General features: G+C 34.8%; 1 protein-coding gene across 1 annotated transcript in view; it reads right to left on the reverse strand.

Annotated features, from left to right (window-relative positions):
- Nucleotides 1–279: 279 nt before the first annotated feature.
- MS3_00008416 (uncharacterized protein) overlaps nt 280–27,795 on the reverse strand; it is a gene marked incomplete at its 3' end in the record, with an annotated part of 55,118 nt that continues 27,602 nt past the window's right edge. Inside the window, exons 6-11 of the mRNA XM_012942626.3 lie at nt 15,962–17,197; nt 14,214–14,706; nt 9,200–9,824; nt 6,828–8,294; nt 3,843–4,643; nt 280–1,338 (exon numbers count right to left, since the gene is read on the reverse strand). Coding sequence (XP_012798080.2) covers nt 280–1,338; nt 3,843–4,643; nt 6,828–8,294; nt 9,200–9,824; nt 14,214–14,706; nt 15,962–17,197 — 5,681 coding nt within the window. The remainder of the gene's footprint in view (nt 1,339–3,842; nt 4,644–6,827; nt 8,295–9,199; nt 9,825–14,213; nt 14,707–15,961; nt 17,198–27,795) is intronic.

The raw sequence follows: 27,795 nt of genomic DNA on the forward strand, positions 1-27,795 counted from the left end.
AGTCAACCAATCACAAAATTACATACTATCTTATTTTCATTCATGCATAAGGTTGATGAGAAGGATCCGGTAACAGAGACAGACAACAGAGAGAGAGAGAGCCTCGACAAATTGCACATAGTATCCATCCAACACTATATTACTATTTTAATGAAAATTCTTTATAAAAAAAAGAAGATAGCGAACCATCTGTCCACAGACAACAGAACAATATGTAAACTACGAATAACTGAATTTACACATAGTTCTCGTTTGCTTTTCTTTCTTCTCACCCACAAATTATCCAACTTTTTTACGAGTCCCACGACTAATCAGGCGTATAGAACGACATAATGTTTTTTTAACAGACGTAGTACGATCAATTTTGTTTGAATTACTACTACTCCATCGATTAGCAATACGTATGCCGGTTGTAGTAGATGGTAATTTATGCAACGTTTGATTTTCTTGAGCCATAATATCACCAGATAATTCGCCTAATGCCATTGTACGTGCAAAATCAATTTGTGTATAGTTGACGCAATTTTCATCAGGTGGTGAACAACTGGATAGTTCTACCATATCTGAAACAACTACACCACCACCTTCTACTGAAGAAATACCAGATGATGTCATAGAACGGCATGAAAAAGTATCACCAAATGAAGTTGATGAAACAGGTACTAAAGAAGATCCAGTTGATGACGACGATGATGATGTAACTCCAAGACCACTACTACTACTATTAGATGAATTAGGTGAATTGCCAAAATCGCAAATTAAACTCTTATTATTATGATTATGATTAGAATCACCTACAGAACATGGACCGGATAATTGAACTGCATCATCGGCAGTTGTAGTTATTGATGTAAAACGACTATTAGATGCAGCGATAACATGAATATAATTCAATAGAACTGATGGATGGTCTGTTGTAGTCACTGATGATAAACTATGACTGTGTCTACGACGTGATGAAGAAATTGAGCCAGTCAATAAGTTGCCATCTTCACCACGAATACCGCCACCACCATATGAGTCCGTATCAATTGAATTTTTTGCTTTCAATTTGTTTAGTTTACTATTATTATATGAATTGTTATTATTAGAAGCACCAATAGTTTCGTAACTTTCAATAGTATCCGATGTTAGAGTGGCTGCATCACTTGTACAATCACCACTACTACTACTACTGCCAGTACTAGTACTACTACTGTTACAGGTTGTAAATTGACCAGTACGGTGATCATTATGATGTTGAATTATGTTCAGTGTTAATTCTGTAGGTGGAATAGTAGAACTTGCTGGACTAGGTCTTAAATCGACCATAGCATAATTCCGGCTAGGATCACGGACCTGAAGTGAATAGAGAAAGAAAGAGGGGAAATGGATGTAGAAGAGTATGGTGATGAACGGAATAGAATGCTAGTAGTCAAGCCTGATTTTTTTAAAAATGGTTAGAGAATTTCTTCTTTAAAATGATATGTAAGCACATACACCAATCTGGAGTGTTCTGACCCCAATTAAGTTTAGACAGTGACATTTAAAAATAAATTCGATGATTACATCAAATACTCATCAGCCACAGCCCAACTCGACAGGCGATGTTTGGTGTAGAAGTAGGCTTGAAGAAAACTAGGGGTATCCAAACCACAAAATGGCACCAGATAATGAAGTCATTGACAATTCAACTAAGCCGTTCTAATAGGTGTAGATTACCTGGTTGGAGTCCACGTGATTATCGTAACCGATGGTTAGAAACTTTGAATGAAATGACTAAAAATCATTTACAATAGCGCAGATATATCCCAAGTTCTGAGCTTCTGGATTTATAATAAATTTTTGTTTTATTCCACTAATTTACATTTCCATGCCTAATCCGTTTCAATACCGCTGATACTGTTATTACATCTACTACGCTGGGATTCAGCCTATCTCATCTCTCTGGGATAATAGGATATGGTAACTTGAATTGATGTATATGCGTATAAAGTTCTAAGTTGCGACTGACTGATTGACTCAACTACACATGAAATAAAGCAAAGTTTAAAAGAGAATACTACGGAAATTTGTATATTGCAGGTCAAAAGAATGAGTTATCTACGAAGAACGCAGAACCCATAATTAATGTGTATCTGTCAAAGAGTTGTCACATCGAACTGCTACTAACAGTGATAGTGTAGTGAACGATATTTTAAGCAGGGAAAACGGATTTATTGTTTAAAGCAAAATAATATAGTGGCTTAGTAGATACGAAAATCATACATTAAATACATCATTTGCACATCCCCTTTTTGTTGTCTTCTACACACTCCATTATTCTTCTAATTTTGTTTTTATTTCGATTGCTTTCAGATTTCCTTCCTGATCTCTTAATTGCAATCCTCTGCGGTCAGGCATTTCACTTTCTGTTGGTGCTACATACTACTTAAATGTCAGTATAAGTAGCATACGCCACATAAGTAGCATTGGTCATTAAAAAAATCGCGTGAGTACCAACCGGGAAGTCTGGATCTATCAAAATCGCTCAGACTAACATTAAATGAATTCGTGGGCTGATATCACGTTTTGGTTAAAAAGCCCCTACTTTTTATTTAACGTACAACTCGACAGCACCAAATACTAATCATCAAGGTAGTTGGTAGCAATCGGGGCATGAGTAATATCCGTCCCAGTTGGTGAATGTTGAAGATTTTATTATTCAGTTTATCAGCTTTACTAACTACTCTATGTCTAACCTAAATATCGCTTACTTGAGATTCTCAACATACGCGAGGAATGCTTTCAAAGTAACCACGGTTAAATCGCAGGTCATATCTATAAAGTACACCAACGCGGGTTGTTTCTCAGTATACCCGCTACTGTCCAAACCCTTGACGCACACGTCTAATCCACGAGGCAATGGAGCAACGTTATAAAATGCAATCCCGTGGTAGCGAGTGACCAAGAATAGGCTCACAAGCTATCTGCTCCCTCAATTTCCTGGAGCGCATGTACGCCTTTGATTTAGAATCCGAGCTTTCCGATTCCCCTGGGTGGATGCTCCGTACCACCAACTCGGTTTAAGTAGCAGACATTTTCTTTGAGTCCTCTCAATTTCGTAAACAGCCCCGCCGCAAGCAGGCAATAAGTAGAACTTCCTTTGGAGAGTCAATTTACGCTTGGCCACGTGACAGCATTTCTAAAGGAAGAGCGAACTTTCCCCACTGTCGGCCGTAGCAGGCCGTTCGGGGTTCATGGCAATGACAAATTAAATATATGCTATAGGAACAGTCCGTGCAGTCATCATAAAGCTAACTTTGTTGTCAGGGTATTTAAAGTCATCGTCTTACGTTTCATCTAGACGTAAACAATAATCTTGCATAAAATGACTCGTAATACTGAAGTATATTTTACACCATATGCCATTGAAAAGTGAAATGTCCTATTTTATGATCAAATAGTGGAAATAGGGATGTTGTGTTACTTATTTTACAACATTAAAGGCGGTCAATGAAGCCCAACAATCTCCACAATCCTATACTTACAATTATCATGTGCTCATTAGTGACTAGCTTCTATAGGAAATTCCCGGAGTCCCAGTGAGAAACAGTGACCACTGTAGTACAAGTGTCGGGTGTGAAATGGTTACCCATTGTAGAAGTTAGACAATAACACCATCAAATGCCAGTTCAGAGGTTTACAAGTCGAGCGTTGTGAGGTTGTGAATACGCACCGCTGGAGAGTCCTAGGGCGAAAAAACCGCCCGGTGTTATCAGTGGTGACGTAACACTGATCGGCTCATAAATTCAGTGAAACGTTTCACAACGTTTTCTCTTATCAAAAATACATAAATATGTTAAAATCAAGCAAAATATTACCTCATCAGGTAGGTTTGAATAATCAGAGTTAGTGGGTAAATTTGCCGCTGCTCGTGCGCTCGCCACTACTGCTACTGGACAATATTGAGGTATTATTGATGATGTTGTAGTAGGGATAAAATTAATTACTGAATTAGGGTCCAGAGAATGAGATTTATTCGATATATCCGTAATTTTTGAATTATGATCAATTATAACACCTGATGGCAGTTGTGACTCGCCATTTAATGAACTATTGCTACTATTACCAGTACAGTCAACCACAGAGGGAGGAGTACCAACACCACTATAACGAATATGATTTTTGGACAATAAACTGAAGTCAGTTTTATTGTGTTGATGTTTATTTCTAGTTGATTGGTATTTACTGGTAGTATTGAGCGGCATTATATTAGCATACAATCGAGGCTCTATTGTCGTAGTTACCGTCGTCGTCACATCAATAGAATGTTGTCGTTGACATGATGTGGACGACCTAGAAAACATTGACGAAGGTGCAGGAGTAGTAGTAGTAGCAGTAGTAGAATGATGGTTAGACCAAAACATTGGTAAATTAACATAATTGGCTGTTGTAGATTTATTGGGATGGTGATGATGATAACTATTATCTTCATTGGTAGTTACATGTAGGGATTGTGATGATAATGATGACTCAGATTGTAGGCTTCCAGATGTTGATGTTATAATTGAGGACTGAAGGGATGGAATCGATTTTAAACCATAAGTCAACATACTGCCAACACCATCATTACTCAGAGAACGAACACTTTCTCGTAATTCAATCAAATTATTATAAACAGGCTAATAAAGAAAAAAGAGATACATATTATATAAGTAATTAACTTTAGTGCAAGAAATTCTTCCAACTCCTTAAAAGAATTGAATCAAATAGTTTTAAAAAGATATTTTGTATGGGAAAGATAAACAGAGCTGGAGAAAATGAATCTATGGTTTAAAACAATCACTTGTATTGATGAAGACAGATTACGTGTTTAAAATTCACACGATAATAGATGATACGGTACAGAGTCTACTGCATTGATGTAAATTTATTCATTCATTGTTTTTCTTAGATCTCAAGTTTTTAAATTAACCTCTGATTACTTTCCCTAATAATGTTGATCATTGTTATATCTAGAACTTAACTTTTTGCTATTCCGCTTACAACATGAACACTCGAACGCTTGCACTCTTCCAGTCTTAATCTTTCCTACCATATACATTGATATTGCTACTACTTATATTAGTACTGATAATCTCATTGTGTTATCGTGTGATAAGTTGAACTGATGAATACATGGTATCAGATTCTATGTGGTTTACAACTAATTGATACAAAATATTGATGAGAAAGCTGAATTGTATTAACGATATAACAATATTCATTGTTAAACTTAGAGGTCAAAGTTACTGTAAATAGTTAATAAACATTGGTTGATTAGTGTTGGTTATTTCTTTACATACACATACAAACATACATGAGTATAAAATAATGAAATAATATATGTTCAAGAACCTTACCATTAGTATCGATAGAATTGTTTAAACAATATCCGTTAATCTTAATTATGAAGTCAGTGTTAATTCACTGAGTACTGGTATTTCTTAATATATTCTGACAGTTACACCGGAATATTGAATTTCGCGCGTAAAAATTCAAATATTACATTTATCTATTTAAAATGCTATTAACAAGTTAGTTAGTCATAATGAAGTGAAATCTATCATATATATGGATCAGTCCAAGAAGCCGGATACCAATATTAGCACAGGGAGAGAGATAAAATTGTCGAGACACATCATAAAAGTATTGATAGTGGCAGTGGTAATAGGAAGGAAAGAAACAATTGAAGCCCTTAAATATGAAGGTTTCGTCACATTTGATATGGTTTAATGAATAGAGACAGACAATCAAGATATAAATGGATTAACGATTGACTAGTAAATTTTTTATGCTTGCTAGACCAGTAGACTTAATACTATACAATGTCATCACTAATTCAAATAATTTGACATCATAGACCAGCATTTTCTGAAGATAGGTAGTGGTTCGAGGTAGTGGGTAGATATCGAACATGGGTTTCATATTGACGAAATCAATGTTTGTTATGAGATTCGAACTCTCATCACTCAACTTTAGAATGAGACGCTACTGAGTCATTGAAGTCGCGACTGGCCTTATGTAGAGCATAATACATAACCAGACAGTGCGTTAAAAAATAATTCGTATCTAATATGGAATGTTCCCAGTTTCAGATTTTTTGGATCAATCTGTTCGGGAGAGATGTGTAGCACTTATTTGGATTGATAGATGAGAGTGGATGCTGTGACTACAGGTTAATACTCGAAGTATTAATATATAAATCTTCGAAGTCTTACAAATTGGAAATCAGTCAGAAATTAAATTTTTAACATTAAGTACATATAGTGTATGTGTGGCACAATTTGGTATGCAACAAATTACGACTACTTGTTGCTCAAACCTTACACTATTGTCAGTGATATCAGCCCATTATATCATTGACTATTAAACTAAGCCGGGTTGGTGGGTGGGAAGTATCATTTACGCGACTATTGTACCCAGTGGTTGGAGATTTTGAGTTTAATGTATCATAAGCCACCGTAATAACGTAGATCCATTCAGTGTTAATTTTCCATTAAATAATGATTTTTACAAATACATTACATTATCCTACTCCACAAATTCACTGTTTCTTCTCGAGTCATATTGTCTATGCTGACCAAATGTTTTCTGTTATCACTGACATTGTTTTTACTTTGACATTTTCATCTCGTTATGCTCTTTCATATGATCTGAAAACTTGAACTGATGCACAAGTAGACTAGATTTTAAGTTGTTCACAACTTATTGACTCACCAAATCATGATTAGAAATAAAAATGATTCTTTTTTTGTGGAAATACTTAAGAACTTTACTGTTTTGCCCCTCTATAAAAAAGTGAATGAATTAAGCAATGGACTTACATATTCAATAGGCATTTGTTGTTCAACATTACAATTGGAAAGTGTAGATTTATCACTAGGTTGTTCATTGGACTTTCTGGATCGTCTGTTTGCATTACTCTTATTATTATTGTTACTGCTAGAGGTATTCGTGGTTATGATACGCGAGAAATGATCGATTTCTGATTGATGAGAAAACTTTCGAGTTAATAGGTTATTTAATTTATCACTACTGATAGTAGTGTTCATTTTAAAATGATGATTATCTTGCACAGTGGAATTTCGATGGTCAGAACGATGTAAAAAATGTAAGCGATTATTGACTTTTTGATTGATACTACTAATACTGTTACTATTAGCAAGAATATCTTGATTAGTAGTATCCACTTCTGATAAATTAACACAAATAAGATGATTATTACCATTATTCCAAGTACTTTTATGATTAATTGATTGTTGACGAAGAATTCTTGTAGTTGGTAAAGTATTTGCTCGTATTGTAGGAGAGAAAATGGATGGAGATAATGATTTAACATTACTACTAATAGAGCGATCAAACAATTTAGATAGATATGATTGCCTAGTACTACTATTACAAGACAGTTGATTTGTGGAATAATTAGGTTCATTGATGTTGCTATCGATTGTGTTGTTCCCATAAAGTGCTTTAGACCAGGTAATATCACTTCTTTTCGTTGTTGTTAGTCCTCCTGAAGAGGAGGCGGATGATGAAAGGGATTGTGTCTGTTTATCAGAATGTAATGATAGTTGTAATATGTCAGAATCATCATTACTACCGTGGTGCATATCACGTATACATGTAACATTCTCGCCAAAAGTATCATTATCATTAACGTTTTGTTTTCTCTGTTGAGAAGATTCAATTAGGCCAGTTATATTATTATTACCAATATGATTATGGTGAGAATTCATGCGTAACAAATACAAGCGTAATTCATTTAGAAATTCAACATCACAATAGTTAGATAAAGAGCCAACTAAAGATTTCTCAACAGTATTATTACAACGGAACAATGGATGATATTTCAAGTCAATCGATGGCATTGGTGGTGATGAAGATGGCGATGATAATAATACTGAGCTGCCGCCAGTCATCATCTCTGAGTGACATGATTTTTGTACATCTGATAACATACTATCATTATTATTATTTCTTTCTTTCATATTTTGTGATAAGGATGGAGATGATATTAATGATTTCGAAGTGTTGTTGTTTGATGATAAATCATGATTATAATCTACACCGAATGATGATGATAATGAATGGATCAAATTAATTTTAGATAAACATGGTTCAGAACATGGTGATGAAGTTAATGATATTAAAGATGGACATCTATTACTAACCGGTGCATAATAGTAATAATAATTATTATTTGGAGAATAACTGTATAGTTGATTGATTATAGTTGAAGAGATAGTTGTATGTGATGGTAGTAATGAATGGGAAATTTTGTTTTTAGGAAGCTGTTAAAAAGATAAATGTAAATAATAATAATAATAATAATAATAGTGATAATAATAATAATAATGATAATAATAATAATTTTCTCATGTCATTTAAATGATCTTAGCGTTAGTTAATCTAGATAGACCCTGTAGCAACTAATGACACTTTTAAAATAGGGATGATATGAATAGGAGTGAGGAAAAGCAAATAGTCCAATCAGTCAACATGGATTAAAAATATGTGTTAGCCTAACTTGTCACATTTTATTAGTATGACAAAGTTAAATCAATAAAAAGGATAGTAAAGGAGTTGAAAAGACATAATAAGAAAGTAGGTATGAACGAATATTGGAATTCAAAATAGAAAAATAAAGAGTGCATCTGGACTGATTTTAAACCATGCCAACGTCTCCAACTACTGATCAGTTTTTAAACGAACCTTAATCAGGTAGTCTGCACCTATGTAAACAGCAAAGTCCAATAGTTTTCATAGACTGATGACGTCTTGGTTTGATGGTCACTAATTGGTTGCTCTCAGCCTACTCCTGCACCAGCTATGATTGGACATCAAGTTAGGTGATAGTTTAGCATGAGTAAAACATGTCCTAACAACTTCAGTCGAGGAAGATTCGCTACTTCACCAATCGACTGACCACCTGTGCTTATCATACTGTCTAACCTTAGCATTGGATATTCTGTGGTTCCAACAAATTCGAGCAATGTTCCGAAGGCATCGGTGATCAAGTACTAGAAACCTACGAATAAACTCTATTTTAAATGCTACGTTCCACAGAAATAGAGTTATAAAGAGCGGAGTGCTATGCAGTATCGTCCTTTGATGAACAAATGGATATATATATATATATATATATATATATATATATATATATATATATATAAAATAGAAAGAAATTTCAACTCACTGTGTGGGAGCTTGTTACATCTATGATTAAAGAAGTAATATCACTATTACCAATACTACTGTCTTCGTCGAAGTTTAAATTTGTAACTTTCGATTCTTTGTTCTTTATATAGTGTTCAGAACTTTTTCTACAATGATATTTTGATTTTTCTGTCGTTAAACGTACCAAGGATAGTGGTCGAGGTAAAGCGGTAGTATTTAAAAAGTGAGGTGGCAGAGTTGATACTTTTGAATGCTTTTGATTATCAAATGTCGATTTTAAATGTTTCTTAAACTGAGGAACACTGTCTTTTCTGCTAGTATTTAATCGTGAAATATGTTGTTGACCATCATCACTACTAAAGTTCCAGTGAAGACTTTGAACACCATGACGTGGGCAAATAAAGATTCGACACCAAAGATCAAGATTTCTATCAAAACGATTTTCATGTGTATCATTAGTATCAGCATCATCACCGGTACAATTCCAGGATGGTATATTCGTACATAATTTTTTTTTAGATTTCGCTTCATCCCATAGTTTTACGTCAAAATCCATATCGTTTAAAAGTTCTGATCTATCCATTGAAGTTTTTCCATATTGAAGATTATCATGACTTTGAGAATGTTGTTTACGATGAAATAATCTGTAATTTATATGACAGAAAAATAAAGAATAATAGTGGTAGATGAACAACAAAGAAAAATTGTATATGCTTTTATTTTTAGTATAAATGAAAAACTATCTATCGTCTTCTTATTTTATAAACTGACTTTAGAAAAATTACACCCCAACCCTATACTAATAATTAGCACTGATATCAGTGACAGTCGATCTATGTCAAATAAAACTGGAACAAATTGTATTGGTATTATAATAATGTAACATATTTGTCAAAGACTGATCTCAAGGTATGATTGAAAATTTTGGAGCGTAGGACAGTTGTTTCGTCTTAGTATAAGGCTATTCAGATGTGTGCGACTAGTTCAATAATGACTTACTAATATGCTGGGCCAATCAGATAGAAATGGGCTAAATAAGAAATGAAAAATGTGTACACATTGTTGGTCAGGATTTGGCTAGATTTTTTAAAACGGATATGTACTTAAGAATGAGCTGTGGATGTATATTTGATTGTTAGCCAATAAAAGCTTTTTACTTACTCGGTTTTCTTACTCGATTAGCTAGTTTGGGCATGCATACAGGAAGCGCACATCAGAAGCAGACTTGGGAGAACATAAAGCATACAACTTAGTTCATGATTTTTCTGAAGTTTGACTGAAAGATCGTGATTAGTGGAGTTCATAAATATCGGCAGTTAAAGCTGTCACGTAACATCGCAAATTAGTTGAAGTTGAAAATATGAACTGTTGGACTGAGCTACAGTGGTTCTAACGGTTAAACTTCGCTGTGAGACCCGAAGGTCCTGGGTTGGGCTCCGGAGGAGTCGAGGGAGGGATACTGCTGCGAAGTACCATCTAGGACGGAACGGCCGTCCGGAACCTTCTATATTTTAACGGTGTTAGAACGGCTCCCACAAAGCGTGACGAAACCACCAAAGGCTCTAAAGAAGCGATTCCATCTAATCAGAATCCCCTAGAGCCTTCAAGAATATCAACGTAGTATGCTGTGATTGAGCGATTGCATAAACTTCCTACTTGAGGATTGGCCGGATTATAATGATGTTAAAGCCTATATCAAAAACTATAAATATACTTATTCCTACGTACATTTTGACACTTACTTAAAAAACGCTTCTGCTGCTTTTTCCCATCTTCTTGATTTACAACACTGGGTTATGCGGGTTTGAGTGCCGAAGTCGTATGCCGTATTAGCCGTAATCACAGAGAACATAAAAGACGGTATCTCAACTGAGGCCAATTTGTGGAGTATGCAACGTACACATGAAACCAATCTCCACAAAACCTCTTCAACTAAGCTAAATGTAAATGATTTACCAAGTGCACATTAATTTAACCAGCTTTGAGTCATCCTTTATGTGCAAAGGCTAGTGATCCTACCCAGTTACTCAAACCAAAGTATTATACTTACTTTGATTCAGATGTCTGGGACCTTCATCTGCGAAGCTAGTGAATGAAAGCTGAACTATTAACCTACTATTCTATTGTTATTATAAGTGACCAATGGGTCAATCGATCATCCACAATTACAACATTCTAGAAACTTACCTAAGAAGAATTTTAATAGGATTACTAAAATTGTTATTTGTTAATGTTTTATTTCGCTTTCCATGAAGAGATAGTTGTGAATAATAATAAAGTAGAGTTTATGCCATTGCATGCATAAAAATTTCAATCAAAATATTTTATGCCTTTATGAAAAAAGTCAGACAGTATTTTTGAGCGAACTGACTCAAAGATACAAACTACATTGAGTAGTGTAAATTGGTTAAAAATCATGTTATCATTTGATTTATAAAGAGAGAGAAAAAAAAAGATTAATAAGCAGTACATATAACTGTATTAACTGCTCTACGAGAATTTCATTTATCTACCATAGCACCGAGTGATTTCAACACTTTCTGGTTTCCAATTTAATATAACTGTAGTGAATGAGCATTACACTAGTCTATATCAATTGATAAGATTCATCGATAATAATTTGATAATGTTTCTCTACTCTGAGTATAGCGATAGCTTAGTGACTAAGGGGTTCAGGTTAGAATATCACTCAGCCTATTTCAGTTTGGGAAACCTTGTAGTATTATCAGCCCACACACCTAGAGTGCAACTAATACATGACTGTCCAATGAATAAGCCAATTTATTATACCTCACATGTACTATTTCATCCATACCCTCAAATTCTAAGCTCTGACTAATGGTACGATTCTACTGATAAGATAAAGTTTGGGTTGAGGCCAAAGCAAATCTTAAAGCCCATTTTTAGGATAGTTTTCACGCGCCCGCATGCTCAATAGCCAAAGTTGAACAAAAACCACAGCAGGTAAATACATCCCTATTGTAAAGTTCATCTAACACAAACTAGCTTGATAAGTAAACATTGATTTACAGACCGCATACAAAAATAAGGAATAACAATTTAGGTATAACTACACAATTAACGAAAGAGAACTAGATAATAGTTTCATCATCAATTAACAATAAATTGAGGGATGTAAAACAGAGAATAACAGTTTACACACTATGAAAAAGCTTACAAGTAGGCGTAAACAAGCACAATAGTTCAAGTATTAATTAATTATACAACAACGAAATATAAATAATGAGTCCCGGTAGAAAAGTTCTGAAAGTTTAACTTTGCTCACTATTCGCCTTATTATAAGAATAACAAATTTTAAAAAAGATAACCACCATCATTTTAGTCTATAACTAATCATAAACTGTAACGGGAAAAATAGAACTAAGTAAATAGACAAGTTGATTTGTATGATATAATATTAACTAACACAATATGTTTAAAGATCGACAACTGATTAACCAGTCAATACAGAGTAGTATTTTATGACGGAGTATCGCATTGGAAAAGGTAAATTGGTCAGTTATGAGGAATATATATATATATATATATATATATATATATATGCATTAATACAAGTTGTCACATAATAACATCAGGACAACACGATAAAAGAGTAGCAGAAGTAAAAGCACTACTAATAATAGTAGAAAACATTCAGCGTAGAAGATATGATTCGAAAGGAAAAGGAAAGTTGGTGGAATAAAAATAACTGAAGAACATTCGCGATTAAAAGCAATTGTCTGTCAGTCAACACCAAAGTCCGAATCTTCAATAGAAACAGAAAGACGATAATATTGTGCAGAGCCAAAACATTGATAACTACTGAAGCTATCAACAAAAAGGTACAGGTATTTGATAAACAGTTGTCTATGAAAGATAATCCAGATGCGTTGGCCAGACACTATCAGCAAGAACAAATTAGCTTTCAGTTGGAGAGGAAATTAGGAGAAATAGGCTGAAGATGGAAAGAACACAGTTTACAGAAACCATCAGACTGCAGCACAAAGTAAGCCCCGACTAGGGATCCTCGAGGTAAAAGGAAAAGTGGCACTGGGAATAGGATGCAAACGTCGAAATAAATTAACAGCACTTAAAAACAACTGGAAAGGAGCTCAAGAGAGTTGTTTTGTTTTGAACACATAAATATTGGTACAAGGGGGCACCAGATATATATGCGCCACACAATAACAACGAGAATGGAAAGAGAAAAATAGTATAAGATGCGTATAGGAGAGAAGAAAGGAAAAAGAGAACGATAACGACCACAGATTAGTGTGTGGTAGTGTAATGATAATAGTAATAATAATGGGGGAAGTGGAGAGGTACAACCAGAAAGAATCCTTTCAGTTAAGGAAGTCACAACCACTTTTTATGAAGTACAAGAAGGTTACAGCAGGATCGCCGCTGGCTTCTATTCTGAGCCATATCTGGTAACGTCCCTAGCCACTGTGTCGCATCATCTCTAGGACCCCAGCCAGGGAGTCGAGAAGGACCAACAGAAGACGGCCCTTTGCAGCCTTCTGTCATACCACGACACCATGTTATACACTGACCACCTCTCCGCTTTTTTCAACCAATACCAGCGTCGGCAAATAATGCACGACGAGGAATTCTCTGGGACGAGAGTTGGAGAATCTTGGACAGGGGCGTATGCTCCATGGGAGGTAATAGGCGTAAGTAATGATCTGAAGGAAGACAAAGATTCCATTTAATTGTATCATTGCGAACGATTCTGAGCCATGTCACACAAATTCTCCGACCATTGGTTACGATAATTCTGAGGATTCACTGCAACCAATTAGGTTTCTTATAACCTACATCTCTTACATAGCCTATCACAGAGTGTCGAAATAAGCGGCGTTTGATTGATTGGGAGCACATGTAATACTTATCTGACAACCATTTAACTTGATGAAAAAATTCTCTGATAGATTAAGTTTAGCTTAAGACTACTTATCAACAATGAATCCTTGAAACATAAGAAAAAACTAGGCACGTATTTGAAAAATTGGTGAAAATAACAACAACATTACCTGTGAATTTTTTGAAAACGACCTCCACAAAAAGATTTACATAGTGGGGAAGGAATAGAAATATGCGGATTAGTACTAAATGATCGCAAAGTCCTACAAAGTTTTGAATTGTGATCAGTAGCAGCAGTAGTATTCTCGACCAAACTGTTATCATTTATAGTTTTTGTACGAGAAACAATAGAACTGTCTAATGAACACATAGTTCTTAATGTTAAAGATGGACGAAAATTAACAATTTGAAGATCATTATTTGATAAATCAATGAATTGAATGTTAGAATTCGCAGAAAATGATCGTCGAAGTAATGATATACAATTACAAACTCGATATTGCTGTAATCGATGTCGGTAAATACATTGACCAGGTTCAATTGATGACAAATTGAAGTGAGGATAAACAAATGATGTATTGGTAAACTGATTAAGTTCACATGGATTAGATGATGATTTTGTACATGTATGTAGTTCAACAGAATCAGATGGAATTGTACCAGCTAGAAAAAATAGTCAAAAGCAAAGAAAAATAAGAGCATAAAAAGAATGTTCTTTTTAGCATGACATAATGTATACTGTTAACAACGTTATTTTGTTCAAGTCTGCGAGTCATAAGTAACATTGAGCCTGGGACATATACGTATCGGTTCAAGATGTCAGTCAGTGAGTAACAACGTAGAACTTCGTACGTACGTACATCAGTTCGAGTTGCTACACCACATTAGCACACACACACAATTGTCGATTCAAATCCCGTAGTGGAAGAGTATAAGCAGTAATCGGAAAGATTAGGATTTGAAGATGTTATTAAAGGAGTATAATCCAGTAAAATATATTTGGAAAGAGAAAAAAAGGACATGAATAATTCAGAAGACTAGAATTTGGGAGAACACAAAGAGTGGATGCACCTGCGCCATTGCAAACGATTTTGAATCATGTCAAGATGTCACATCTTACAATAGTGGATAGAGATGAAATTGTAAAGATAAATATCAGAGTTAATGGGATTTGTGAAATAGTAACAGTAGAAAAGATTATGTATGCACAATATGATTTGAGAACTGAGAATGACCCCGAAGAATAATAAAGTGTAGGATGACTTTGAAACTCAAGATCAAAGGAAAGATGAGGAGTGAATAGATTTGGGGCATTCTGACCAATTCTAAACTGTCGTCCAACGTCTGCAATTATTGGTTACGAAGATAAATTCCATAGACTCTCAAACAGAGAGTTTTTACTTGCCCAAAAGATAATAATTTTAAATAGCGGGTTGTGGAGATTATAGAATTTCATTGAAATTATGGACCGATCAACGTTAGACCACCATTTAAAACCTGGAAGCACTGGACGACCGTGTTATCCTCTCGTATAGGACTAATCAAGAGTACGCATACACGACCACGCACATAGCAATTGAACTCAGGAACTGTGGACTCGCGCACGAACGCTTAAACTCTAGGTCACTAAATCGGTATACAACGGTGTTAACATATAACTTCAATCAGTCCTGGGTTTGATTCTCGCGCCAGGGGTTGTGGATACGCACTGCTGAGGTGTATCATACTAGAACGAAACGTCAGACCAGTGCCCCCAGGTTTTCAATGATGGCTTAACTTAGATCGCTTCATAATTTCAATGCACGTTAACATTTTTTGACTTATATCAAATCTTGGCTTGATATGATCCGAAATTGTCAAAAGTTAAATCTCAATGAAACCAGATTAACGAGATCACATGTTTAAAATCTAAACTTACTCATAAGACAGAGATTATCAGATGTATTTGATGTATCTGTAACACCAACCATAGTTGAATCCACTTTTGATGACTGAATTAATTTATGCTGACAATTACTACTATCACGTAAATCCCAGTAGTCTTCATCTGCTGTAAATACTTCATGATTAGGAGAGTTGCGGATACTTTTAACACAAGTTGTAGTGGTAGTACTACTACTACTACCAGTAGTAATAGTAGTGGTATTAGTAATAGTTTTATCAGTATTACAAATATTTTTATTATTATCAACTTGATCTAAAGTAGATTCCACTGAAGACGAGGTAGTAGTAGCAGAAAAATTTAAGTCTGAAGTGGATGTATTCAGTGAATCAGAGATTTGACAAGATGAAATAAAATTCAATAAACTATTATGATATTGTTGTGAATCTTGTCTTTGTTTAGGTAATAAAGATTCAGGGTAAAGTTGTGTACGATTATATTCACTGGAAGATGATGATAATGAACTATGCATAAAATTATGAATATTGATACCAGAATCAGTTCCAATAGATGGAATAGGAACTGATGGAAGAACTGCAGTTGTAGAACATCCACTCGATGACTGATTACCACTAGAATTAGGACCATCGAAAATAAAACGATGATGATGAGTATGTGGATGATGACGAGTTGAAGTTGTAGAGGAAACACGAAATGAAGGAACTGTTGATGGTAGTGGTTGTTTACTGTTACCAGTTGTAACAGCACCACAAATAGTACTAGTAGTAGTATTAGTCATATTAGAAACGCCAGAAAAAGTTGTACTAGCTGGTGTTAACCCGGAAATCCGTGTAGGATAACCACTTCCACTGAAGTGTTGTTGTTGATGGTGATGATAGTAAGGTGGTTTTTTAGAAATAATTAGACCAGCTGCAACTTTAGCTACTTGTATATTATCATCAAGAAAATAATTCGTTTCAGACATATTTTCAATTATATCATGACCAATCATCAATGAGGAAGAAGACGATGAAGATAATACATTCACATCATCAACTAAACGAGACGATGAAGACATTGGGAATGTATTACTATTATTAGTCCCAGTATTACATAATGGTGAACATGAACATATAAATGAGGTAAGAGGATTGTTATTATTATTATTGTTAGACATAACTGATTGATCAGGATTAGATACTGTACTGAAATCACTAACATTATGCGACGTTTTATTTAATGAATTCATAATTTCAATTGGACTATTGTTACCTAAAAAATAATTTTAAAAAATAAACATGAACAGAATAAAAACTAACAGTCTTGAAGTGTATATCATTATTAGAAAATAGTTTGAATCATCCTAGCTAGCACCATATCCAGCGAACAAGTTGCTGGTTAATGCATTGACCGTTTTAAGGCGAATATCAATACATTGAGATATGGCAGGTACAATTTAATGGGAAAGTTTCAAATCGGATGAAACGGCAGTCCTAGATTCCTCTGTCAGTTACAATCCATCTATTATATGAAAAATTCTGAACTTGTTTAAACACAATAAATAAATACGAAATGTATCAAAATATTTTATCTAGAGAAAAATGTTTGTAGGTTTGTTAATAGCGACCGTGGCCTAAGATAAATCACATGATACTTATACACATATATATAACTACATATATACTGCTCATCGAACATTAGTTTTATCAATTTCAATTAGATACATGTGTGTGTTCTATATGGTAAAAAAAAACTGTTAAAGTATAACGTAGGCAGCTAAGGTCATCCATAATGTTTTTAATGTTTAATAACCAAGCCCTTTCGGCCATTTGCTTGACCATGTACTGAATGGGTGTTGTGTACATTAGAGGGTAAGCTTCACTTCAAAAAAATTCACTATAATGTATTATTCACCCGGAATGTTGGCTGAACTACATTGAAAATGTTAATAGCATATAGTTGTGGATAGCTCCAAATGAAATCTCTGATGTAAATCGCAATTTAATGTGGTTAATTATTTATTAAATGAACGAAAAAAAGACTGAAACCGCTGAATACAACACATTTATTGAATAATGAAAACTGTAAGGACAAACTAAGGAAAATTAGTAACAAATTCTGTCACTATGTGAAAATATATTTTGGAGTGATTGATTTGCTAATTTAGTCAGGGCTTTATACAGTTTAAATCAATTTGTTATTTCAAAGTAGAAAATTAGAGATCGTGACGGAACTGTCGACTAATCGCCTCCTTGGAAATTTATAAAATTGCAGTTATTTTTTTGGAAAACAAACCAACTAAAACAATGTTTTCAATAATAAACACTATGTGTTCCCTTTTTTCAATATGAATTAAACAAATTCAGTGAACGCTTAACGTAATATGCTTTTTTAATACATAAAATAATGGATTGAAGATAAGTGGAACTAAAGAATATGTAGAATAAACGTGAAATAAATCAATCAGTCATTCAAGGCAGAATCTGGCATGTGCATTGGTTTATGCTGCCTTACTATCCATATCAACTCAATGAGACAAAATTATCAAGAGAAGTAAAGGTAGTCACAGGGTCGGTGATGGTAAAAAGTATTAATATGATCCAAGAATGAAGAATAAATACGTGGAATAAGTATAAGATAATTCTAAAACTAAAGTTTTAAGTGAAGAAAAAGAGAGAACGTATCTAAGCCATTGTAATCTATATAGAACCATGTAAACCAACGTCACCAAACATTTGTTAAGATAATCCTGAGGACCTTAACCAGGTAATCTGTACCCAGCATCAGTCCAACAGTCAATGTCTTCATGGGCTGATACTACATTTTTGGTTTCTCCGTCTTCAGTTTTCTTTCAGCCCACTGCAGTATCATCCACACTTTATTATGGCGGGAGTAGAGTGATGGCTTAACGGCTACAATGCTATGCATTCATTAATCGACTGTATCTGCCTCAGTTTAGAGGAGGGGTGGGGTAGTGGGTTGGTGGTTAGGGTGTTCAACTTCCAGTTATTAAGGACCAGTTTCGAACCTCGCTCCATCTACTTCGGTTTGGACAACCGCGTAATAATACTCGCTTTCACACTTAGAGTAAGGCTCGTACTCAAGTGTCTGGTGCATGCGTTAATTAATTAATTATATTTTATCACAGTTTAAAAAAACATGTATGCCCGACTGAATTCTCGGGAATTAATCTCCTTCCAGGATGTCCACTTATCGACTTAGAATACGCAGATGACAAACTCCTGTTCGGTGAAGACACTGATAAAATGCAGTCTTATGGTAGCACTAAGCAACAATGCCAGAATGTTTGGGATGTGTTTCTCTCCCTCTAAATGCAAATTGTTATTTCAGGGCTGGTCTGCGTCAACACATGAACGTAGGATAGGGAGTGAAGAAGTCTGGTCAGCCCTAATGGATTGGTATCTGAAGAAAACTCAGCACGGATTCAAAATGCTCGTTTGGCTTTTGCCAACTTACGTCACCTATGTCGAAGGTAAGATATCCGTCTATCAATTAAGGAACGAGTATACTGCGTGGCAGTTCGTTCTGTTCCACTTTACAGCTTCGAAAAGTGGCCAGTAAGAGTAGAAGATACTCATGATTTATTAGTATTTGACCACAGATGCCTTAGAAATATTGCTGGCATCTATTGGGATCACCGGGTAAGTAATAGTGACACAGGTTAGACGCAGGGTATTAGGGAATGATGGTAAATCAGTTGATGAGGTTGTAAATCTTCATGGATTGAGATAGTTGAGCCACGTGTTACGTATTCCTGAACACCGATTACCATGACGCACAATGCCGACTAGTGCTGCAAACGTATGGAAGGAAGTTAGGGGTAGCCAAACCAAACCGTGGCATCAGTGCTTGAAATCACTAACTTCTAGTCTGAGCCATTTGGCGGTAGATGCGGACTAGCTGGTTGGGATCCGCGTGACTATCGTAACCAATGGTTGGATACTCTGGATGACATGGGCCACAATCGTGTCGGTGTATATACTCTTTGTCTTCCCCTAAACTGTGAGATTATAATTGCTTTATTTCTTCCTGTACTATATCCTTATACACAATCTTTCTTTTATATATTACCACCATTGACTTAACTACTTTTTATGAATCCGGTGTTCATCTTGTTGTGCTAATGAGGTATGGCAACTTGGACCGATGCATATATGTGTCTAGTCCTACATTGTAGTTGACTGACTGACTGAAACAGGTATGTATTACCAGTTTTCACACACAAAATAGTGTGAACAAACTCTTTAGCTAAAGGTCCACGTAATACTGGTAATTACTGAAATTAACTCCTCATTCAATTTGCTTTACACATCATTAATTTTTCTTCGCATTATTCTGGTTTATGGTGCATATTTGTGCCATGTTCTAATTAGACGATAATGATGATAAATGGCAGTTCATACCTTTATTTAAAAATTTACATTCAAGACTCATGAATCCAAAATTTATTTACCCTCCCCCCACAGAAACATAGTTGAAACAAATATATACTAATTCTTGTATGGAGGTTTGTAGAGATCCTACTTACACTTCGATCGAAAAACACAAGGTACTGAATAGACGCTTTGTCCTAATATGGGAATGCTCAATACTGTGAATTTATGACTCCATTAAGGATTGGACCCGATACATTTAAATTTTGTGATGAAGGATCAGTTTTCCGATATTTCAACCGGCATCCAGTAATTCAGATGTTTAACTTAAGGGGTTGTGGATTTCATACATTACATCATGAATACCTACACTAATTATTAATCATGTGTGTAAAGTGAGAGGTTCTAGTAATAGACCATGATTAGTGGAATTCAACCATGTTGGGTATGAAGTAGTTGTTCACTGAAGACAGTGGAAGATGGTTATGTCATATTGTCGATTAATTGAAACCATTGGATGCTAGCTCAGTGCTCTGAATGTTAAGCGCTTATTGTAGGACTCTAATGTCTTGAATACGATTTATGGTATGATCGCGGATACACATTGTTGAGGAGAAACACATGACAAGAAAAAAAGGCTCCCCAATGCTTCCAGGTTATTTAAATAGTTGGCTTGTCGGTTCGCGAACTCAACAAGATGAAAAGTCTTCGTTCGATAAATTTGTTTTTTTTTATATTCAGCGTGGATAACACGGATAACATCAGATAAACGTTACGCGAAGTGATAGTATAAACATATACAGATATATCATGATTTTTTTTTAAATGTTACAAAATTTGTTACAGATTGCTATTTTATTTCACATAGGCATAGTGTACCATTAAAAAACTGGTCGATTAAATTGGAAAAAAATTCCGGGTCGTATATAATTGTTCGAATTACGAATGATGTGCATCATATGCGCTAGCGTAAGGTAATGGTTACGCATACACATACAAACAAACAAATAAAGATGGTGTGATTAGGACAGTTGTGAAATAGTGTAAAATATAGTTGTCGTTATTATTCTTGTATGCGATTCACCTTGTAACTCAATATTGAATAAAACGAATATGATTAATGGTTTGATAAATTGGTACACACTAGTTAAAATGTTGATAACTGCTTAGTAGTATGTATTATTATGTGAAGGGTTATAACTACTACTAGTTGTAGTGGTAGTAGTAGTAGTAGTAGTAGTATTGGTACTATAACTACAACCATTAAAAATCAACCACATGATAAAAAAATCATATGACTGTGTGTGAAAAAAAATAAAGCTAAACAGGAAAACAGTCAACCACATTCAAACATCCGCTGACTTGAATTGGCATACATTATTTAGTACAACATGATAAATAGTAAAGGAATAGAAATAATAAAACGAGGACCAAACATCAAGAATTTGGCTTGAAAACAGAATGAAGTCATATAAGAAGGACCACTAGGATTAAACATCTAGATGAAGATAAAAAATAATGTACCATTGGTTACGATAGTCACGCGGATCCCAACCAGCTAGTCCGCATCTACCGCCAAATGGCTCAGACTAGAAGTTAGTGATTTCAAGCACTGATGCCACGGTTTGGTTTGGCTACCCCTAACTTCCTTCCATACGTTTGCAGCACTAGTCGGCATTGTGCGTCATGGTAATCGGTGTTCAGGAATACGTAACACGTGGCTCAACTATCTCAATCCATGAAGATTTACAACCTCATCAACTGATTTACCATCATTCCCTAATACCCTGCGTCTAACCTGTGTCACTATTACTTACCCGGTGATCCCAATAGATGCCAGCAATATTTCTAAGGCATCTGTGGTCAAATACTAATAAATCATGAGTATCTTCTACTCTTACTGGCCACTTTTCGAAGCTGTAAAGTGGAACAGAACGAACTGCCACGCAGTATACTCGTTCCTTAATTGATAGACGGATATCTTGCCTTCGACACATCGTGAAATCTGTTAATTAATTAATGTTTAAAATGTAATTATATAAACACCAGATACAAAAAAATATCACAACAGTAATAGCAATACTAATGATATGACTTCTACAACGAAAGAAATTATTGGTTCCTTATCAGCTGTTTTTGATTAATCGGAAAACAAAATAGACAGTAAGTCAATAACAATAATAATCATAATCGAGAGCAGTAGAATAGAACAATATCAATAAGTCAAATTAAATCCGTTGAAAATCGTACATAATTTGTACTCTTCACTGTCTCTTAGGGAAAAAAAAGTAGAAATACATACAATGTACATGACATGAAATGTGTGCATGTACAGGTATGCCTAAATCATTCTAATACTACTAAAGTAGAACGGGACAATGAACAGAAGAATTATTTTATTAAAAGAAGTTACAAAGCGTTTACATAATATGTAGACATAATTCTCGTTCATCCATTTGGGTCTCGAGGTGTACTCTGCAATTCAAACTGTCTTCTTGTCTGGTTATCACGTGTTCTGCCTACTTTGTGCTGTCGATGGACTGAAACTCTTCATTTGGTCTGACCATTGTGAAATCATCGATATCACGTATTGCTACGCACTACTTACAAACAATCTTGTGAGTAGAGTCCACCATACTACTACTATTCATCGATGACCCACTTGTACGTTTTTCAGTGAGCAATAATACAACTAGTTAGTCTATAGTAATAATAATAATAATAATAATAATAATAATAATAATAATAATAATAAACCCTTAATCCCAAAGAAATTTGATAATGAGTAAAACAATAGAATTAGACAAGTGGGTGTATTTGTACGCACACGTGTTCGAAGATGAATTGAAATATTTATTTAGAAAAGAAAAAGAATTGAGAAAACAAACACAATACAACAACTTTCTCTCTCCATCACACACACACACACACTTTGTCCTGTCCACGAACCATAGCAACAAATACAATGGCTAACAAGTGTTCAGTCAGTCAGCATCTAGCAATTTCGGGCATTTTTCTGTTCGTTTAATGAGTGTACTTTGGACCGAAGATTTCATTTCGGGCACCAACTTTCACTATATTTGTGTTTTTCATTCGACATCTTGGTATGTGGCTTAACTAACGTGTTCATGGTACAGATATATAAGATAGCTTCATGACATGAAATCTTCAATGAAAATGAAACTTTTATATGAAGAACATACCAATTAAATGATTTGGGAAAATGCTTGAGAATGTAAGATAATAACTGTGTGTTTATTGAACATTGAAGAGAGGACAGATAACGTGACACATTATCATTTCATAAGAACTCATCATAATCTACTTCCATTATAATGAAACTAGTGAAAAAGTCCTCTTTAATAATAAACGACATTGATCTCAAACACAAACAAACAAACAAAGTAGGAAGGTATGGGATAACTATGAACGTATCATTAATTAAAAATAAGCTTAATTGAATCAGTTAATTGACAAGTTGTACTACTATTACTACTACTGTAATGAAAGAGAACACAAGTGGAGAAAACCGATTGTATTTAAATAAAAAATTATAGAATTTCTTGGTGAAATATGAGAACCATACACTGAATACTTCGAATGAGAATTTCCATCATGTGTCCATCATATTCTGTACGATTCTTCCGACTCACAATTCCTTTCTAATTCCGTTTCTGTTTTCTTCAAGTCAACCTTCATAGCCTTCGGCTGCTAGGTTTCCCACTTCCGATTGGTGTTACACACTACTTATATCTATCAACTTAAGTAGCATAAACCATACTAATACCCAGATATCTAGAATACTACACGTTTATTCCTAATAGTGTTTGCATAAAGGATAAATTAAGGTTAGAATCAGTAGAGACGACTTCCACTTCGGATTCTTGGAACTGGTTTTACCATGAATTATAATTCCAGATGTAACAGACTTGGACTTGACCCTGTATGGAAGAGAAGACTCAAATTTGATCTTATATTTTTCTTCAAAATACTTAATAAACTATCCTTTACATCCACTCAAGTAATTCAATATGCAGAAACTCCTAATTACAGCATACGTAACTCCTTGTCATTAGTGAAACAAACATATTTTAAATCATCTCTCTATATGAATTACTTTACCAGCAAATTTTCCAAACTCTGGAATAAGCTACCATAATCTATCGGTGAGATAAAATCACTTCCATCCATTTGTTCGCTGTACCAATGCTTACTGCTCCTCTGAAAATGTATTAAATGTTCTTGCACCTGTAAGTGTATTTTATTTCACAAATGAGATTGTGGGAACTTTAAGTGTTTAGCCATTTTTAATACTGAATCGACTAAGCAAAACTTCCTACCTGTTGTTACTTTATACTTACAACGTCCCTGGCAACCTTAACTGGATGATGACAAATTAACCTGACACGTATTATGGTAGATCTAACTAACCTATCGCAGTAATTATCGCCCTTTTTGTTCCGTACTCTCTGCTTCCGTTTTATTTTCTCTAGTTATAGATGGTTATGACCAATTATATATGGAGTAGGAAATGACCGTAAATGCACCGTTCATACATCAGCGGGATGTCAACATCAAAAAAATTAAAAGTTCTCGGCTGGAGCCTTTCATTGCTGTATTACATGTGAAAATTAATGAAAATGAAGACTGAAAGGAGGATAAAATTTTTAGTGATGAGAAATATGTTTGATTTATCCTCTGTTGTGTAGGTCCTTCATAAGAAGAACAATGTGGTAGAGGGGAGATATAAGGGCTTTAGCTAACGCATTGTTGATGGTTATATATAAGAAGTACATAGAAATTTATTTATGCCCTGAAAAAGGAACAAAGTTTAAATGGACTAAAGTTAAACAATCTGTTGCATGATTCCAGCAACAGCATTTTTTTAAAAAAGTATAAGGAGATAGCAGTACGTATAAAACTGGTCGTAGAAGATTACAAAAACCGATTGACACTAGATTATCGAAGTGAAATAGCACATAATTTGAGTGTGCATATCTAAATATTTTCAAATGTGTTAAGAAAATTTTATAATTTATGCAATATTTACATCTATATTAGACTGATTCTTCCCTCTTTGATTTGCTATATTCGGTCAGTTAATATATTGCTGGGATAGCACGTAACATCCATTCATTGTCTTCCCACAAATTCTGAGATTCTAAAGTTCTCATAACTTTCTTTTTATTTGAATAATTTATATTTTCTTTTCAAATAGTATCTTTGATGCTTAATCTTTCCCATTACCACTCATACTGCTACAACCTGATATCCAGGGCTTTGATCTCAGTGTGTTAATGGGTTATGACAAGTTGAACAGACGTACATACGCACCAGTTTCTATGTTGTGACTGACTGATTGACGGGATGTAGTGATGAATCGGCCCCTTGATAGTTGCCCTTATTAATAATGTGTGCCCGATTTCCCACGCCTTTTTGAATAGATACTCCATAAAACCCCGACCGTAGCTGCTACCTTGACGCGGTGGTCGGGCTTGCCTATCGTGATGACCCAACCGAGCTATATTGGCTGGAACATTTGTTCCTGTAGGTTCTACCATGCCAGGCAGGTCGATTGGAGAACGGTAAGACTAAAAGCAGCAACTCAAGGTCTGAGGGCGAAGTCGTGCTGCTGACTGTAGAGGGGTGTGACAGCAGTGAAGTGTTTCCCTCGGACAACCAGCATCTGCAGCGATGCTGCCTTCTCACAAGGAAAGACGGGGCTAGAAAAGACCGACCCTAAAAATGTCACATCTCACTTTACCTCACGGATCTCTGTCTCCGGCGGTAAGGCCCTTTGAAGAACGGAGCTAATACATTAAAAACCTCCCACGGAAAGGCCGTGCACGACCGGCCTCAAGCAGTTGTCCCTTGGGCTCTGCGGTCACGCTCCCAGGTCGCTAAGGCCAACATTAATACAACTTCTTTTTCAGGTTCCTCAAGAAATACCCTTCTACGGTGTGGGCAGCAGGGAAGTGACATCAGCCCTCATACCCGTAACAGCACACGAGATCAAGTTGGTCACACTCAAATCCTTCCTACACCTTCTAATACCTCTCTTATCTCCACGACTAATTTATTTCACTGTATTATACTCCTTGAATAACATCTTCAAGCCCTAATGTTTCTGATTACTGCTTAAACTCTTACTACCTCTACCACTACGGAATTTGAGTCGACAATTGCATCTCTGTGCTAATGTGGTGTGGCAACTCGAACTGATGTACGTACGTACGTACGAAGTTCCACGTTGTTACTGACTGACTGACTCCACAAAACTATTAATGATCATAAATCAATGAAGATAGCTAAGATTGCATAGAAATGATACACGATAGACATATTATACATAATGGAATAAATACTAGGGATTGGTGTGTGATTTATAGATAAAATAAACGAATCTATATAGTTTATCAATATTTAGATACCTCTATTAGTCCATGTGTAGTTTAGTTGGGAAAAAAGAAATTTCAGATCCCAGGTTTACTTGTGATCAATATCAGAGGAGAGTTACATTTTGAAATGCCTATTTAACTACAGACAAATAAAATAATAACGATGGTCATAAAAATTTTGATAATTCGTTTTTTTTTCAAAGAAAAAAACATGGGATGGCTGAATAAGGGGAAAAATTTAATCAGTTTTTAGTTGTTTATATATGTATGTAGATATTATTCTATGAACTTACAAAATTGTGCATAAACATGCGCAACACAAGTGGAATGCATATATGTTACTTAAATCAATGAAACTGTAATATGTATTCAATGTAATAAGGGAAAAACTTTCAATTAGATAATCTGAAGAAACTATAATTTATGGACGATTCAATTAGATTTAAGTTAATATGATTTGGATTTCATTCATTTGACTAAAAAAAGTTTTGGCAGTTTAGCTGTCAGTTTGTGATGGAAACCCTAACCACCAACTGTAAATCGTAATCCTAATTACACACACTAGTTTGTAATCCTCATTTAAACCAAGTTAGTAAATGGACATTCTCAAGGTCACTTTAGAGTCGCTCAAAGGTCATCCACAAATTGTAGTCTCACCGATAATCATTATTATCATTATAAGAAGAAAGATTAATATCAATCCAACATTATTTTGGTTATGATTGTATAAACTTTAATGTATTCCTACTAGGCTAGTTGAGAATTAGGAGAATTATTATTGAACATATTAGTATTGCATTCCAGTAGTGTACCTTTAGGGTTCAAATGATAACATGTTAATTCCATTGGGTTACAAAGTTCAGATATTCATTAAATTTACTTAACAGGTATGAATGTGTGCATCACTATTGGTAGTAAGAGTTTGAATTATTTTGTTATTGATATTTAGAATTGTAAGAAAAGGTTTAATGGTTAAATTAGGCAGACTTTCAACCCGTAGGCTGAAAGGATTGAACCACTATTCTTTACCTACTTGAGTAGTTTAAATAGTAATATTATGATTAGCTATCAAATGAGA

Source organism: Schistosoma haematobium, chromosome 6 (assembly GCF_000699445.3).
Source record: "Schistosoma haematobium chromosome 6, whole genome shotgun sequence".
NCBI classification, from domain to species: Eukaryota; Metazoa; Platyhelminthes; class Trematoda; order Strigeidida; family Schistosomatidae; genus Schistosoma; species Schistosoma haematobium.